We start from the raw sequence: 15,315 nt of genomic DNA, 5'->3' as shown, positions 1-15,315 counted from the left end.
GAACTATTTCTATGTTTCTTTTCATAATGATTGGTAGCCAAGAAAGTGACCATGGAATTTTAAGGCTTCTTGACCCTTTTAAAAAAAAAAGATCATGGGCGATTAACCAAGTTTCTCTCAAGAGTTAGAGTCCCACTGGGAAGTTAAACAGGTCTAAAAATCATATTAGATATGAGTCAAGTTGTGTCCAATGAAAGTTATGTTTTTAAAAAGCTATCAAAGCCCCTAAATACTTGGGAAATGATATATCCTAGAGTGTTTAATTTGTTTTTTCCTGTAAGAATTTTTATAAATTAGATTCAAAGTGCAACACAGGGATTAGTCATAGGTAAAATATTATGAATTATGAAATGTGTTTTACATCTAAGGACAAATTGGGGTAGATAAGGCGGGACTATTTGAGGGTGAAGGTTGGAGCCAGTATTCTCAATTTGCTAATATCCTCTAATTTAGGGGGAAGAATGGAAGTGTATTTTAAATTTAAGCAGGATCAAAAATATGTTTGTGAAGACTGTAACTTTGTATTAGTATCGCTTTTTAAGTATTAACCCTGAAACTTAAATGCTGTTAGCATATATACCACAATTTAATGTATTCACATCTCATTCTGACGAAAATTGAAAAGATAAAGTTTTCAGTGACCACAGTAGCACTTAAAAAAATAATATGTGTCTTTTTTAAATTTTGCCAAAGCCGCTTTATAATTTTACTATGTACAATTTTTTATTGATACTTTTTCTTTTGCATTAGATTGCTACTGACAGAAAGGCAATTTCAATTATTTGATCTCATGAAATAATGAGTTCATATATCAATCCTATCAACATCATGGTAACGTCTTACTCTTAACATCCTGTTTTAAGTGATGCTGTAGTGAATGGTGTCCTAGAAATTGGTAGTTAAAATGGACCCTTTTGTGTGTTAGGAAGATACCTAGAAGGATATAAAGTTGAGTTTAAAAAGGATCGCATTCTTCCAAAGTTGCTTAGTAGAGCTTACCTACTAACATAACTTAAAGAGAAACTGTAAATTTCCTATGTATCTAATGTGAATACATAGCATATTTTGAACATTGTTTTTGGTGTGGATCTAGATGTTCCATTTCATCAGTAATATTAAGGACAAAAGTCAACAGTGATTTGCTGCCACAGGGTAGAATGTTTCTCAGTGGTGTTATAGTTAAGTTTCCTGCTGCCACCACACTTAAATCTAAGTTTTCTCTTCAAGAACAGCCTTTCTACACCAAAAGTTATTGCTTCCTGCAGATAGGGCTTCTTTTTTTTTTTTTTTTCTTTTTTTTCCCTTTTGTGTTGTGTGACCTTCAAATAATAGGTTGAGTTAACAGTAGAGATGTCTGCCTTTACTTCAGTGGCTGATACTAAATTTACATTCAAAATAATTTCTAATGAAGTCCCTTTAAATAATAGGTGCTGTTGTTACTCTCCTTACATAATGCCACCCACATTGCACCCTGGTCCTAATGTACTCATTTTAATTTTTGAAAAATTATAACTGTTTCTTGTTAAAATGGAACATAAATTGGATATGTGTCCATTAATGTATTGTTTTTTCTTTTAAATGTGATCAGGTAAAAACTAAAGATTTTAAAAACTGCGTTATGTTCTGTGGTTTACGTAAAACAGGAAATGAGAATAAAGCATCAAATTACCGAAGTCCATCCTATTTCTTAGTTTTGAGCAAGAATCATTTCATGTGTAGGGGGGAGGGGCGTGACCCCTCTTTTTGTTGTATCAGGAAATACTCTAAAATATGAGAGCAAGACTTCTCATTTGGACTTGATTAAAAGATAGCAGGTAAAGTAAATGTATTATATTTCTAAATATTTATTGGAATTCTATAAATGCCTTTTTATCTAGAGTCTACTTGCAAACCACCCCCCTCACCAAAACAAAAAGCCAAAAAAAACCAAAAAAACAAAAAAACCCACCAAACTTTGTTTAAATAGATCTTGGATCTGGTATAGTTTAGATACAGTTTTTCCGGAAGGTCCTAAGGAGTGTTAATGAAATACTGCTTCTCTGGTTCAGTTACAAGAAATGTGTCATGTTTTGGATTTCATAATATAACTTTATTCCCTTTGACCTGTGTACAAGCTTGTAATTAAAATGATAATAATAATGTCAGACCTCCGTAGTATTAGAGAAAATAGAAACAACGGCTCTTAAGCTACACTTAAGTTTTCAAGTCACTGTAGGTTAGTTTAATGTTAGGAATTGAAGCTTATTTGAGACTAAAGACAACTAAAACGTACTGTTTTCTTTTTTTTTAGAGCATCAAGTATTAAAGATGTCTCTGTCATGCAGAAAAGCTTTCTCTCTCTCTTTTTTTGTCTCTTTAAATATGTTTATACTGCCGTATTAATTAATGCTTATACATTGGTACAATCATTTTAATTTTAAAAGCGGATGTGGTATAAAACCAGGCTTAGTGGCTTCATGATTATTTTGTTCCGTGGCCCGAAGCTTCATTTTAGGATTACACAGAATGCCACTGTGCAAAGGTTGATTTTCTTGTTGTTTTACTTTTATTTAAAATAAAATTTAAGTTTATTCAGAGCAACTCGTTTCTAATTCTTTGGTTCAAAGTGAAAGGCTACAAAGTTCAGCAATAATCTAGTCTAATCTCAGGATAAAGAAAATCTGAATAATAGGCAAGAAAAACAAGGCATTTCTTCAATGAATTTTTTCTATCCTTGCTTCCTCCATCCTTCTCTCCATTCTCTTAGTTCCTTCCTTCCTTCCTTCCTTCCTTTCTTCCTTTTCTTCTTCCTTCCTAGTTTTAGACATTTAGGTTTTTGTGACAAGTTACCCTATAAAGCAGGACACAATAAATCAGTCAATCTATCCATCGATCATCTATCTGTCTATAGATGTCTAGATAGATAGATTTAATTTTGTAAACTTGTCATTTATTTAAATGTATACCTTAATGAACCCGAGCTGTATTTGAGATAGAGCGATAAAATCGGTGTGTTTATTGCAAGTTCAAGTTGACTTGCTTTAGCTCGCTGGAAGGGTGTGACATGAAAAGATTGCGGTTGGGCCACATGGCTCATGCTGGACTGTGTTTTTGTGAATGGAGGCAGAACTCCAGTTCTGCCTGCTTGTCTGGAGGAATTGCTGAGGAGATCAGCTGTCTCATTCACAGGCAGAAAGAATGACTCATACATCTTCCGCCTTGTTTGGCTCCAGGTCATTGTTACAGTGGATAGAACTGGTTTTAATTAAATATTAACCCCTTTTATACTTGCCATTTGTTCCATTTTTAATTTTCCTACTTTTTTTTTTTTTTTCATAGCTTTACAAGAAAACTTCACGGACACCTAGTTTGTAAGAAACAGGTTGCCTGCAGCCAACCTTGGAAAATATTTAAACTCTCACCTTTTCTTAAGTAATTATTATTTCATCTGAAAGCTCAACATAAGCATAAAAATAAAGGAATCCTATTTACAAACTGCCACCGTGCCCGGAAGTGTTAGTTAAGAAAGTATGTTGAAACTAAAAACGAGGGTCTGTGATGCTGTGACATCTGAATCATGATTAATATTTTTGAGTTTGTTTTTCATAGTCTGTATTGCTATGCAGTAAAAGAGAGAGAGAGAGAGAGAGAGAGAGAGAGAGAGAGAGAAACAACTTTGGATAATAATCTAGGTAAAGCAAATAGCTGAGAGTGCAGATACTACCCTTTTAAAGCTGAAGTCCTGAGACTTGATGGCAACTTGTCTATTAATGTGCAATGAACTGATAGAGCCACTCCAGCTATTACCAATAAAATCCACATGCTTAATCTTCTTGAAAGCCTTTTATTGGTCTTTTGGTATATACTTTTCCCCCTTGTCCTTTCTTACTCTTCCCCTTCCTCTTTAATTACATAGTGTGGGGAAACATTTTCATTCCCCAAAGGTGATTATTGCAAGCATAGTTTATAATAGATAGCAGTGAAAATAGTATTTTTTAAAGGTTGGCCTCTATTGTTAATTTTCCACTTTGGAGTTGGTATGGCTTGCCACAAATTTTCAGGCAGCTGTAGTTTGCTACTTCACAGAATTCCCGTGAATTGAGGAAAAAAGGAAACGCATGATACGAGTGTGGCAATACTTTGTCATATTTTCCTTGCCCAGATCCAACGTGTGTTTTTCGTTAACTGCTTTCCTTTTACTCTAACTTGAAATTAGAAGTATACTTAAGCCTTTGTCTATTTAAGTAGCATGCCTGCTTCATTTGGTCTATTCAGTTCCTTAAGATTAGCTTCTGTGAAAATGTGAGTCATATGTTTTTTGTTAAAATGCTGTAATATGTTCAGGCATAAGTGTGAAGTATTTATTCAGTATGTTAAAGAGTTAGAACAGAAATAGCAGCTCTTACAGCAATTCGTATTCTTATTCTTTTTACAAATTGTTACGCACCTATTTTCTATGTATCTGGAAGTATAACTTCCAGCTTGTTCTAAAATTTTGCTTTTTTTTCTCCCCAACATATTCCAGCACATACCACGTATCAAAAAAAATCATCAGTGATTTTTATGTCTCTCTTGCAGTGATACGTATCCCAGAGTTGCAATTTTGTCTTATGATAGTAAGGAAAAAATAATGTCTGGCCTTTAGGACACTCATACCAGCGTATTCAGTTACAAATATATTTTTGTTACTCACCAGCTATTTTTAACTATTCCTGTAAAGGGATATTACATTTTTATTAGATTCTTGTAAATGTTGGCTTTTAAAAAGCATAGTAATTGCTGTGGCTGATAATTTTGCATCTCAATAGTTATGTCTGTTTAGCTGTTAATTTCGAAGGCAAACCAAGACATGTGGATTTGATGGAAAAATGTGTAGGATTTGGTTCTGTCTACGTGCTGTTATTTATTAAGTAGATATTGAAAACCTTTTTTTTTTTTTTGGTGTGAAAACTCTACTTGTACAACTCTGTGAGAAAAATGAAGCTTACTGTAATGTGAAAAAATGTTTATAGTTAGAGAATACTAATGTACAAATTGTAGCAGTTTTTTTAATCCCTTTCCAATATAATTCCCCGAGAGCTGAAGATGTGTAACGTGCGTTGTAATGACGGGAGGAGTTGTGTGTGTGTGAATTGGAAGAAGTGGGTGAGAGGTGAAAGTTTGGAAAAAATAAGTCACATTTAGAATTCCATGTAGTTGTCACAGAAAACCTGTATTAACACTTTTACACCAAGGAATAAAATACAGTTCAAATAGGTTAAATAATGTATGTGGTTTACACTGATAGGAAGTCATAAAACTATGATTTGAAGTTTGCATGACCTTCGTTATCCATGGTAGCAGACATTAGTGGAATATGAAGGGGGCAAAAGAAATCTCTTCTTTTATTATAGGTTGATCAGTTAATAGCTTGGAAAAAAGTTCTTAACATTTTTGGTGACAGAGGATGGAATTTGTCTTTAATAAGCTGATCTCCTGGTTCACAGAGAACGTTAGGAAAGAATTTAATGTCACATTGTATATATTTTAATACTTGGCAAGATTTTCATTGGTTCTCCTTTTGAAAACATGATATAAATTTTATTCAGCCGGATATTTCCCGTTTAAAAAATGTGATTAAATAAGCCAACACAAAAGAATGCTTAATCCTATTTATGTTGTATTTCTTTTTTATACAAAAATTTTAATACAGAATTCCTTTTTATAGGGAATTTTTCTTAAATCATTCAACTACCAATCCAAAACTTTTTCAGCAAAGAGTGATTCTGTTCATAAACTTTCCCCATTCAGTGTAGGCTCTTTTAAAAAAAAAAAAAAATTGACATTTATTTTAATATGACTTGACTGGATAAAACGTTTCAGTATTAGATAATACTAGTACAGTAATACTAGTAATCACATCATAGCTAAAGTTAAATAGAACAACTCCTATTTTTACTAAATTAAAAGTAACTAGCTTCTGTTTTATGTAGTTTGTGTGTATGTGAGTATGTATATCTGTGTGTGTACCCGAAAACTTGTTTTAGCAATATCTTGTTAATTTGGAATAGGTTATTTTGATGTCTGAATCAACCGTGATGAAAATATTTTAGAAGCGAAAAACTGTCCTTGTGTTTTGATGGCTGCTGAATGCATTAAGTCCTTGCTATTCAGTATTTTTTTCCTTTACTAAAAATAGGGAAGGTATTTGACGTGAGGGTTGATGAACTAGTGATATTCTTTTCATTAGTGTTGTATAGTTGCCAGGAAAATACTTGGTATGAAAAGATTGACTTTATTTTTATTATTTATGCTGTATTATGACACAATCACTAAAATACAATATTTTCTTATATACGACCAAAATCAAAGACAATGCTTTCATTTAAAAAAAAAAAAAAAAGAGTCTGTAGCCTATTTTGGCCAAATTTAGGTCAAACATTTTTAATTATGGCAGTCTAATTTGCAATAGGCCGAACATACCAGAAGCAGGCATTTCTGAAAAAGCAGAGGGATGTGTGTAGCTGCACGTCGTTTGAAAGAAATTGTGTAGTTAATTTAGATGGGCTGCTGAAGCCCTGGCTGTGAGTGAATTGAAATACTTCTTACTTCATTCTTGCAAAGAAGCAGGCAGCTAATAGAAATCCTGTAGCTTCTTCTATTTTGTATGTCTCTCTTATTTCCATCTGACAGGTGATAGTCAGAGGGACCACAACTGCCCCAATTACATTTCTGACATAAAATGTTTTCTAGTTGACATCAATGGTTGCTTCTATTTTCCCTCCCAAGTATGGCCGTCAATACCGGTTGAAATAGGAGCTCATTGGCAAATAATCACAGGTTTGATCGGAGCTGAAAAAGATCTTACTTGAAAGATCTTACTTGACATTCCTTATGCCTTGGCAGTTTCTCTCTTAATTTTTTTTTAATTTCTTTTTTTCTTCAGCTCAGGTACCTGACAATGATGAGCAGTTTGTGCCAGACTATCAGACTGAAAGTTGTAAGTATAGTATGACTCATCTCTTGAATTTTTCTGTCTTTCTCGTTTCCTTCTTTCCTTCTTTCTCTCTGGTTGGTTTCTACTTCCAGTGTCTGTTCTTGCATTATGTTGGTACCTTTCTAGCTTACAGTCATGAGATGATTATATTTGTCAAGTTGTGACATCAGCAGGGTCCCTATATGATCTGAGTAGAGCTCCAAAGAGTAGCCAAGGAAAACTGTTTTGATTAAAAGATGGTCCTATTCTCTGTATTTGGTTAATATCCTCGGAGAAGAAATAGGGTGCGATCCATGAACGTGCAAGTGTTTACTTACAATTTTTTTTGTTATGTTCACGAGAAAAAGACTAAATGCTGATGGGAGAAAGTCAGTAGTTAACATCCATGTGAGATTATTTATTGAATAACTTACACAAATGCATTGGCTCGTATTATTTTACATTCATGAACTTGCACTCGTTTCGATTTAGTTTTTACCTTCGTTTTCTGTTTCCTAGTTACAGTAAGACGCATGGACGGAGCCCTTGGCTTCTCTTAAGATCCCTTCCAGTATTTCTTTCCCTGAGCCTTGCTCTAGGGCCTGTCAGAGAATGCGTGAGTTGTGATTCACAGGATGCTCGCCTCCCAGGAGTCCCCGAGTGAGCATTATGCTTGTACAAACATGGCTGCCTCGGGGGTTCCTTCTCTATTTAGGCTTTGCCATTCTACCAACTAACTACAGCTGTTGACCTGAGGTGTAAATAGTAAAGAAAGGGGTGTAAATGCCATCTTGATTATGAAACTGACCTAATGCATTTTCATTCATTAGTACCACTTAAAGCTCTAACTTGACTCATTTTTTCCAGACCACTGACAGTTTCACAGGGGGCAGTATCAATAGCTACCAGAAATGCTTTCCACCTTACAATTTAGCAAACCCATATTCTCACACCTAATATCACACATCTCCTACAGATACCTCTGTGACTTTGAGAAACAGATGTCTGTAAGCCATGTTTTCCCCTTTTATGTTTGGTGTTTTCAATTTCCCAGGTGTCAAGAGTTGTGAGAGGTTATATCCATATCCTCTCCTGTGTTTTAGTTGAGCTCTATTACAGTTTTCTTTGCTTAATTGTGGTAAAATATACATAACAGAAAATTTACCATTTTAGCCATTTTATAAGTGGGCAGTTCAGTGTCACTCACGTTGTTATGCAAACATTGACACTGGCCACCTCCAGAACTTTCTCATCATCTCATACTGAAACTCTGTGCTTACTAAAAACTAACTCCCCACTGCCCCCAGCTCCTGGTAACTGGTCTTCTGTCAGCTTAATTTTTGATCTGAGAAGATAATTTTGTGTGCTGTTTAATGTCTGAATATAGTTATTAGAATACAATTTCAAGAAGCCTCTTCAACAATGATATAGAACTAATTAGAGATTCTTAGAAATTCCCAGAAAGATGACATCTAAGGATGCTGGCTAGGCAAGGCCTGCCTTTCTTCTTTACAGTGTGGGAAGGGAATGGTCACACTTCTAGCATTGCTCTTTCTGGACATTTGAGTGTTTTCTAAAAGTTAAACCTGTCATCTGAGTGGGAGAAGTATTCTCCTTGAGTCATTTTACATCTGAAGAAATTGGTAATGCTTCCAATACTATACCAAATGCAAGGGTAAAAAATGCAGATTCGTTCCTTTTCTTATTTTGATGTCTTTTCAGTTTTTCAAATTCTTGACTCTTTTGTGTCCTTGAACTCTTTCTTCTCTTGGTCCACAGTGGGGTGTTTTTTTCCTTTCCCTTTTTACTGCTTTGATAACTCCTCTTCACTCCACTCATCTTCCTGCCCTTCTGTTTCCCTAGGGTTCTGTCTGTAAGCCTTTGCTCTTATTTAACATGTGCCATCCCTGCAAAGTCCCGTAGAACTATCTGTGATGATGGAAGTGATCTGTATCTGAAGCATTTGGCATTATAGCCACTAAACACATTGCTCACTGAGCACATGAAGTGTGGTTCATGAGACTGAAGATGGGAATTTTTTTGTTTAATTTTTATGACCTTAGATATGAATAGACATGTGGCTCTTGGCTGCGGTAGTGGTCAGCCCAGTTTTGTGTAGTGATGTCTCCCACATCATTATCTCTAGCGTGTGTGTCCCCTCTGCCCCTGTCTACTGGGCATCTTCATTGCTCCACCAACTCATCCGTGATGCTTGTGCCAAGTCAGAAAAATGCAACACATCCAGACTCAACCCTCCGCTCTTAGCTTGGCATTGGCGTAAAACACTGTTACCCGTGGTGTTCCACAGACAATTCCTGCTCAGCCAGGCCAGTGTGGAAATTATTGTTACAATTTTTCCTCATCAGCCTCTCTCGTCTGCTTCCCTTGCCTTTCCCAGTTGATGACATCATCATCCAAGCGGGTAATCTTTATCTTCAGTCCCTCCCAGTTCTTTACTGTACACTTTCAGTTGCTTGCCTTACCAAGTTGTTGATTCTGCCTTTCAAAAATCTCTTCATTTTGTGGTCTCTGCTTATCTCTGTTTCATGCTCTGGGTTCATATCCACATTCTGTCTTGACTGGTCTAGTGCATAAGCCTTTTGACTGGTGTTCTTGCCTTCAGTTTTCCCTCCTCCCAATGCATTCTCTGCAGTGGCATTAATACATAGCTGTCTGGCCTTGTTAATTTTCTCCTTAAACTCCCTTCTGAGCAAAGTCTTCCAGAACTTTATTCTACAATCTGGACCTCGACTTGCTGTGTCAGTTTTAACTTTTGCCAGCCCAGCACCTGGTTCCTCCCTATCGGCTGAGCTTGAGCCCTTCTAATTTTTCAGGTCTCGGAACAGATGAAGCTGTTTTAGGTCTCTCTGCCTTTGTACATGTGGCTCATTTTGCTTTTTTAAACTTGTGCTTTTGCTCTGTGGTGGTGGCAGACCTCCTACTCCAGACTCCCCTTAGGCTTCACTGTGTTGAAGTCTTTCCTGACTTTGTCTTGCCGTCCATACCCTGCAGAGTGAGACTCCACAGCACCTTGTAACATTTTCGATACATGTCTTTCTTCAATAAGACTAAACTGTTGCAGGATTAGGAGCATATCTGTTTAGCAAATACAGCAGTACAGAAGATAAAGTGGTTACCCTAAAAGTGATCTGCTTCTTAGGACTTTTTTCCTCCTAAGTCTTTTCAAAGTCTTAATTCCCTTCTTAAGGTAGAAATACATGATCACGCCTTAAAACAATAGATGTAATCTCATTTTGGAAAAAACATGCTAAAACCATGATTGTTTAGCCAACCATTTTCACAATGGTAAAGTTTTATTTGTCCTCAGTAGTGAATATTTACAGTTTAACAAGTGAGGTTCTGGGACTTGTGAATAAAACACCTAATTATGAAGGAGACCTCTAAACAAAGGTGAAAATAAATCTGAAATAGTCTAATGAAAAGGAAATGGAAATGTGCTTTATTTCACATTTTCATTGACATAAAAAACTATTGTTCAGAAGATGGTGAACAGCTAATTTCGATGTTCATTCATTGAGAACAGAACAAAGGAAAATGATTTAAAAAGAGAAATAGGGTATATGAATTAAATTCTAAGGATTTCTGGAGGCAGGAGGTTATCAAATATTGGAACTGAAAGGTTAGATTGTCTGCTAAATGCCCTATACAAATGTCTGATTCTTCTCTGGGAATGCCTAGTGGAGCAGAGGCATCCTATCTCTAGGAATAGAAAGAAACCCCACCCCCTCTGTGTGGCCCATCTACAAATTCTATGGGGCCCTTTTTTCAAATGTAAATAACCAGATTTCCTTACCTACCTCAACCACATAAAATGCTTCTCTTTTTATTGCTTTAGCCCTTTGATAAATGTAGGTTAGGAGAATGAACAGCTAAAGTCAGCTCAACACTGGATTACAGAGCATACATTTGTCTGTAATGTGTAAATCTATGTAGAAAAGTAGAGAACAGAGCATTCAAACATGGTGAAAAATGAGATTAAACCATAATACTTGGGTTTTCCCTAAAAAATATTCCCATTCTTTATTTTTACTTCTAAAACATGTCAAATGGAAATCCAGAATAGAAAGATCTATAGCTTGCTGCTGATCGTTTTGAAGGGTGCTGACTTTTGGAACACCTATGTAGACATCAAAAGCAAATGAAAAAAACAAAAACAAAAACAAAACAACTCCCTACAAGTCCATCCTGGGAAGTGAATGGAGGCTAAAAGAAAAGATTACTTGGCTATCACAAATTGTTTATGACTTAGAAACAAATCTTTTCAGAACTCAGACACTCTGCTGAATAAAGCAGAATTACTTTAAGATATGCTTTAGTCCAGAGGAAGTAGAATTCTGTCTTTTCAGAAAAGAGAATTTAAAGAATATTTAGAAGGTAGATTAGCCTTATCTTTCCAAATTAGATGCACATCAATATATAAACTGAATTTTTATAGATTATGTGCTTTAAATGTATACATTAATAATCTTATATTTTAAACTACATACTTTACATTTTAGTTGTAGCACTCATCTTTTGAAATCTACCGCGTATCATTTTTTTCACTGCAATAATATAAGTTTTCTAACTAGTTGGCTTCCATTTGGTTATATTAGTTCCTTTCATTGTTTTCTCTAAGTGATTCACATGATAGATGGTGTTCTCATTTACATTTTACCTCTTCCCAGAACATTCCCAGGGGTATAACCAGGGTTATGCAAAAATTCCCAGCAGGATAGATCTTTGTAACTGTACTCCTTTCTCTTACACTCAAGAAAGAATAGTGGAATGGAATTCAGTTAGAATAGTGTCCTTAAAGGAATAATAATAACCTTGACTCTGCTATGTTTGTGCATCACAAAGCAAATAGTAAAAGCTTGCAAGTTTGTGTACTTCAATTGAAATTTGTAATATGGCACTGGTGGCCCAACTGAAAAGAATCAGGACAAACCAGTGTGTGGGGTCTCAGCTGTTTAAAGCCTCTATTACGTGGGTGATACCTTGTTCAAATAAATAAAAAGTCGTAGCTATACTTCATTTTCTTACGAATTAAAAAATTAAAAAAAAAAACCATAGTACTTTGGTCCTTTTTGCAGTTACATGGGGCCGGGGGAGGGAGGACCTTAACAGATTACTATTGCAAATCTTCTTTTTAAGAAACTGAAGCCAGGGGCGCCTGGGTGGCGCAGTCGGTTGAGCGTCCGACTTCAGCCAGGTCACGATCTCGCGGTCCGGGAGTTCGAGCCTCGCGTCAGGCTCTGGGCTGATGGCTCGGAGCCTGGAGCCTGTTTCTGATTCTGTGTCTCCCTCTCTCTCTGCCCCTCCCCCGTTCATGCTCTGTCTCTCTCTGTCCCAAAAATAAATAAACATTGAAAAAAAAAATTAAAAAAAAAAAAAAAAAAGAAACTGAAGCCAGAGAAGTGTATGCAGACCCTGACTGAATAATTTCTTTTAAATTAACACGTCCTTATCCTGGATAGGGAAGTTCCATGCATGTGTCATTTTTGTTTATTTTTTCTGCTTTTCTACTAAGCTATCTTTGTGCACTGTGTTCCTTTCTACACATATAGTGAGTACTTTATAAAAGTTTGCTTTTTTTTTTTTAAGTTTGCTTTTTATTACTAATTTTGAAACCTTTCTTGCCTGTTTCACTTTTTGTATATGACTGGCCAGGAAGACATTGTCTTTCATTCCTACAGTTTCTTTACCAGAAGGTGAGCATATATTCAGAGAGGAATTCCATTTCTGGGATTTGGGAACATGAGTTTGTTACTGTGTTTTGTTTTCTTTAAAAAAAAATTGAGGCATTTTTAAACATGCCACTATAGTCAGACTCAAACCATCCATTTCAAGGATGAGTAGCCTCCTGCCTTCCTCATCTTAGGTAGTATTGCTTGAGATCTAAGCTGTAGCTAGCGCTTGAAGATTCTGTTTCCTTTGTGTATTGTTTTTGTTGTTTCAGGTGTATTGGGCTTTTTTCTTTTTCTTTTTGTCTTTTTGAATATTTTATCAAAGCAGTATGTTCATAGAGTAGGGAAAAAAAAACCACAAATAAGATCGTTCCCCGTTTTCCTTAGGCAACCTTTTTCTTTTCTCTTTTCTCTTTCTTTCTTCTTTCTTTCTTTCTTTCTTTCTTTCTTTCTTTCTTTCTTTCTTTTTCTAATGCCTTTTCATTAATGCCACATGTTAACATGTTAAATAATATCCTTACACTGCAACTTCTTAATTTATCAGGTTTAGATTTTATCTTGCACCCCATTTGAGAACATAAGCATTTGAAATATGTTTTAATTAATATATTGAAAGTACTCAGATATGTAATTCTACAGAAGTCCAGTAATCTTATTCACACTTGGAAATGAACAAGCATAGTTTGGAAAGCTTGTTCAAATGCAGCTTCATGTCCCCTATCTTACAAGAGCTTGACTTTCAGGTGTGGAATTGAGTCCCCTAATTTCTAATGAGCTGTTAGAGGATTCTGATGTAGGCTTTCCACATGACACAGGGTCAGACATTTCGCTTAGTTGTCATTTACTTACTTGTGCAACAACGGCAGCGGTATCAGTCTTTTGCAATTGAGTTTAGGATGGGCTCTACTATTCATAAACATATACAATTCATTATGTGATACATGTAGTTTCTGGAAATTTTTATGTAAGTAATACACTGTCATTTTCTTATTTAAATACACCAGGAAATTAAAAACGAAGTCTAGGGGCGCCTGGGTGGCGCAATCGGTTAAGCGTCCAACTTCAGCCAGGTCACGATCTCGCGGTCCGTGAGTTCGAGCCCCGCGTCGGGCTCTGGGCTGATGGCTCAGAGCCTGGAGCCTGTTTCCGATTCTGTGTCTCCCTCTCTCTCTGCCCCTCCCCCGTTCATGCTCTGTCTCTCTCTCTGTCCCAAAAATAAATGTTGAAAAAAAAAAAAAAAAAACAAAAAAAACGAAGTCTATAGAAAAATGATATTGTTAAAATAGCTTCTTAGTTTTTTTGTCTTTGCTAGAATTATTTGTATTTTCCAGATCCAAAGATGACTTTCTACTTCTTTTCTCTTACATTTACCTTGAGACAGTCATTGCTCACTGTAGATCCTGGTCATAGTAGAATCAGTCCTAGTTTGTAAGGGATCTTCCCCTCTAGTTTATAAGGGATCAACCCCTTATAAGGAAGGGTTGGTTCCCATCAGAGAACCAACAGGTGGTGGCCCCACCCGGTTCCAGGTGTATCCACTAGGGATTCTTGTCATCAGACCATCTACTCTTCCATTGGTTGTGCACATCTGCATTATGCTTATCACAGTTTAGCGTCTGGTGACGACCTTGTCAGCAAAACAAGCAGTTTGGTGCTAGATTATTTCACCAAGAATGTATTTTTCAAATGAAAACCCAAAGCCAGTAGAAAAAAAGCTACATCTTATAAGAAATTTTGCCTTAGATAACCTAGAATCTATCAAGTTCAATAGAAGAAACAAACTCTAAATCATACACCTTGGACACGTCAGGTAACCTTTGTTTACTTATCTGTAAAATGACAAGGAAATAAATAATCTCTCCAGCCTGGAACACATTATGATTATGGCACTTTTTCCACATTCAGAGAAAAAAGAAGTGTTAGTATCTAATATGGTGAATGCTTGCTGAATATAAAAAGGTAGACTTTAGAAAAACCACAATTAATGGAGAAATATGTGTAAATAGAGATTACTGTGACTATATACTTATAGCTAGAAATCTGCATCAGTTTTAATCAAGTCTGTTCTGATAGATTCTTTTCAAAATTTTTGGTTTTATCATCTCATTCTTCCTAAGGTAGATGGTTCAGAGTGAAAACCAAAAGACAAAGTAACACTCAACTCCCCACAAAACTGGAGTTTGTTGCTTTGTTATGGCTGAAAACTGAAATTATACATTTCACTTCCAAGTTTTTAGCTTTTTCTTTCCTATTTTATATGTCCTCTTAAATTTGGCCTTTAGTTTAACACATTATCCTAGAAATTGACTTCAGTAATATGATCAAAGAAAGTATGCCAATAAATCCTTTCCATTTACTCTGCCTATAATTAGTAACAAATTATTTTAGGGCAAGTGATCTGTGCCATCTTTGGTTAAATTTTACTTAATATTAAATTAATATATCATTATGCAGTTACTGGGCTTATTAAGCTAAAAGCTTAAACAGTATTTGTTGGAAAGCTTACATAAAATATTATATTCTTTGTTCCAGTATTTTTAATATACATACATATACTTATGTATAGTCATGAATAAAAAAGAGCAAAAAACAACATTTATTAGTATTTGCAAATAAGGTCAAAGCAGTCATGAAAATAAGTACATTTTTGGGTTGCCATTTCATAAGAAATGTAAATTTTATGGAGTCAGA

The 15,315-nt window shown here is 35.5% G+C and overlaps 1 protein-coding gene across 12 annotated transcripts in view; it reads left to right on the top strand.

The window, feature by feature from the left end:
* ETV1 (ETS variant transcription factor 1) overlaps window positions 1–15,315 on the top strand; it is a 92,188-nt gene that overhangs the window by 5,586 nt on the left and 71,287 nt on the right. For 10 of the 12 annotated variants that reach the window (XM_045494961.1, XM_045494956.1, XM_045494957.1 and 7 more), the window contains one exon: window positions 6,905–6,958. The exons of the other annotated variants lie outside the window; for them this stretch is intronic. In XM_045494961.1, the coding sequence (XP_045350917.1) occupies window positions 6,905–6,958 (54 nt within the window). The remainder of the gene's footprint in view (window positions 1–6,904; window positions 6,959–15,315) is intronic. 12 annotated transcript variants of the gene reach the window in all.

This window comes from Leopardus geoffroyi, chromosome A2 (genome assembly GCF_018350155.1).
Source record: "Leopardus geoffroyi isolate Oge1 chromosome A2, O.geoffroyi_Oge1_pat1.0, whole genome shotgun sequence".
NCBI classification, from domain to species: Eukaryota; Metazoa; Chordata; class Mammalia; order Carnivora; family Felidae; genus Leopardus; species Leopardus geoffroyi.
The sequence above is the reverse complement of the archived record's forward strand: the minus strand, read 5'-3'. Positions and strand labels throughout refer to the sequence as shown.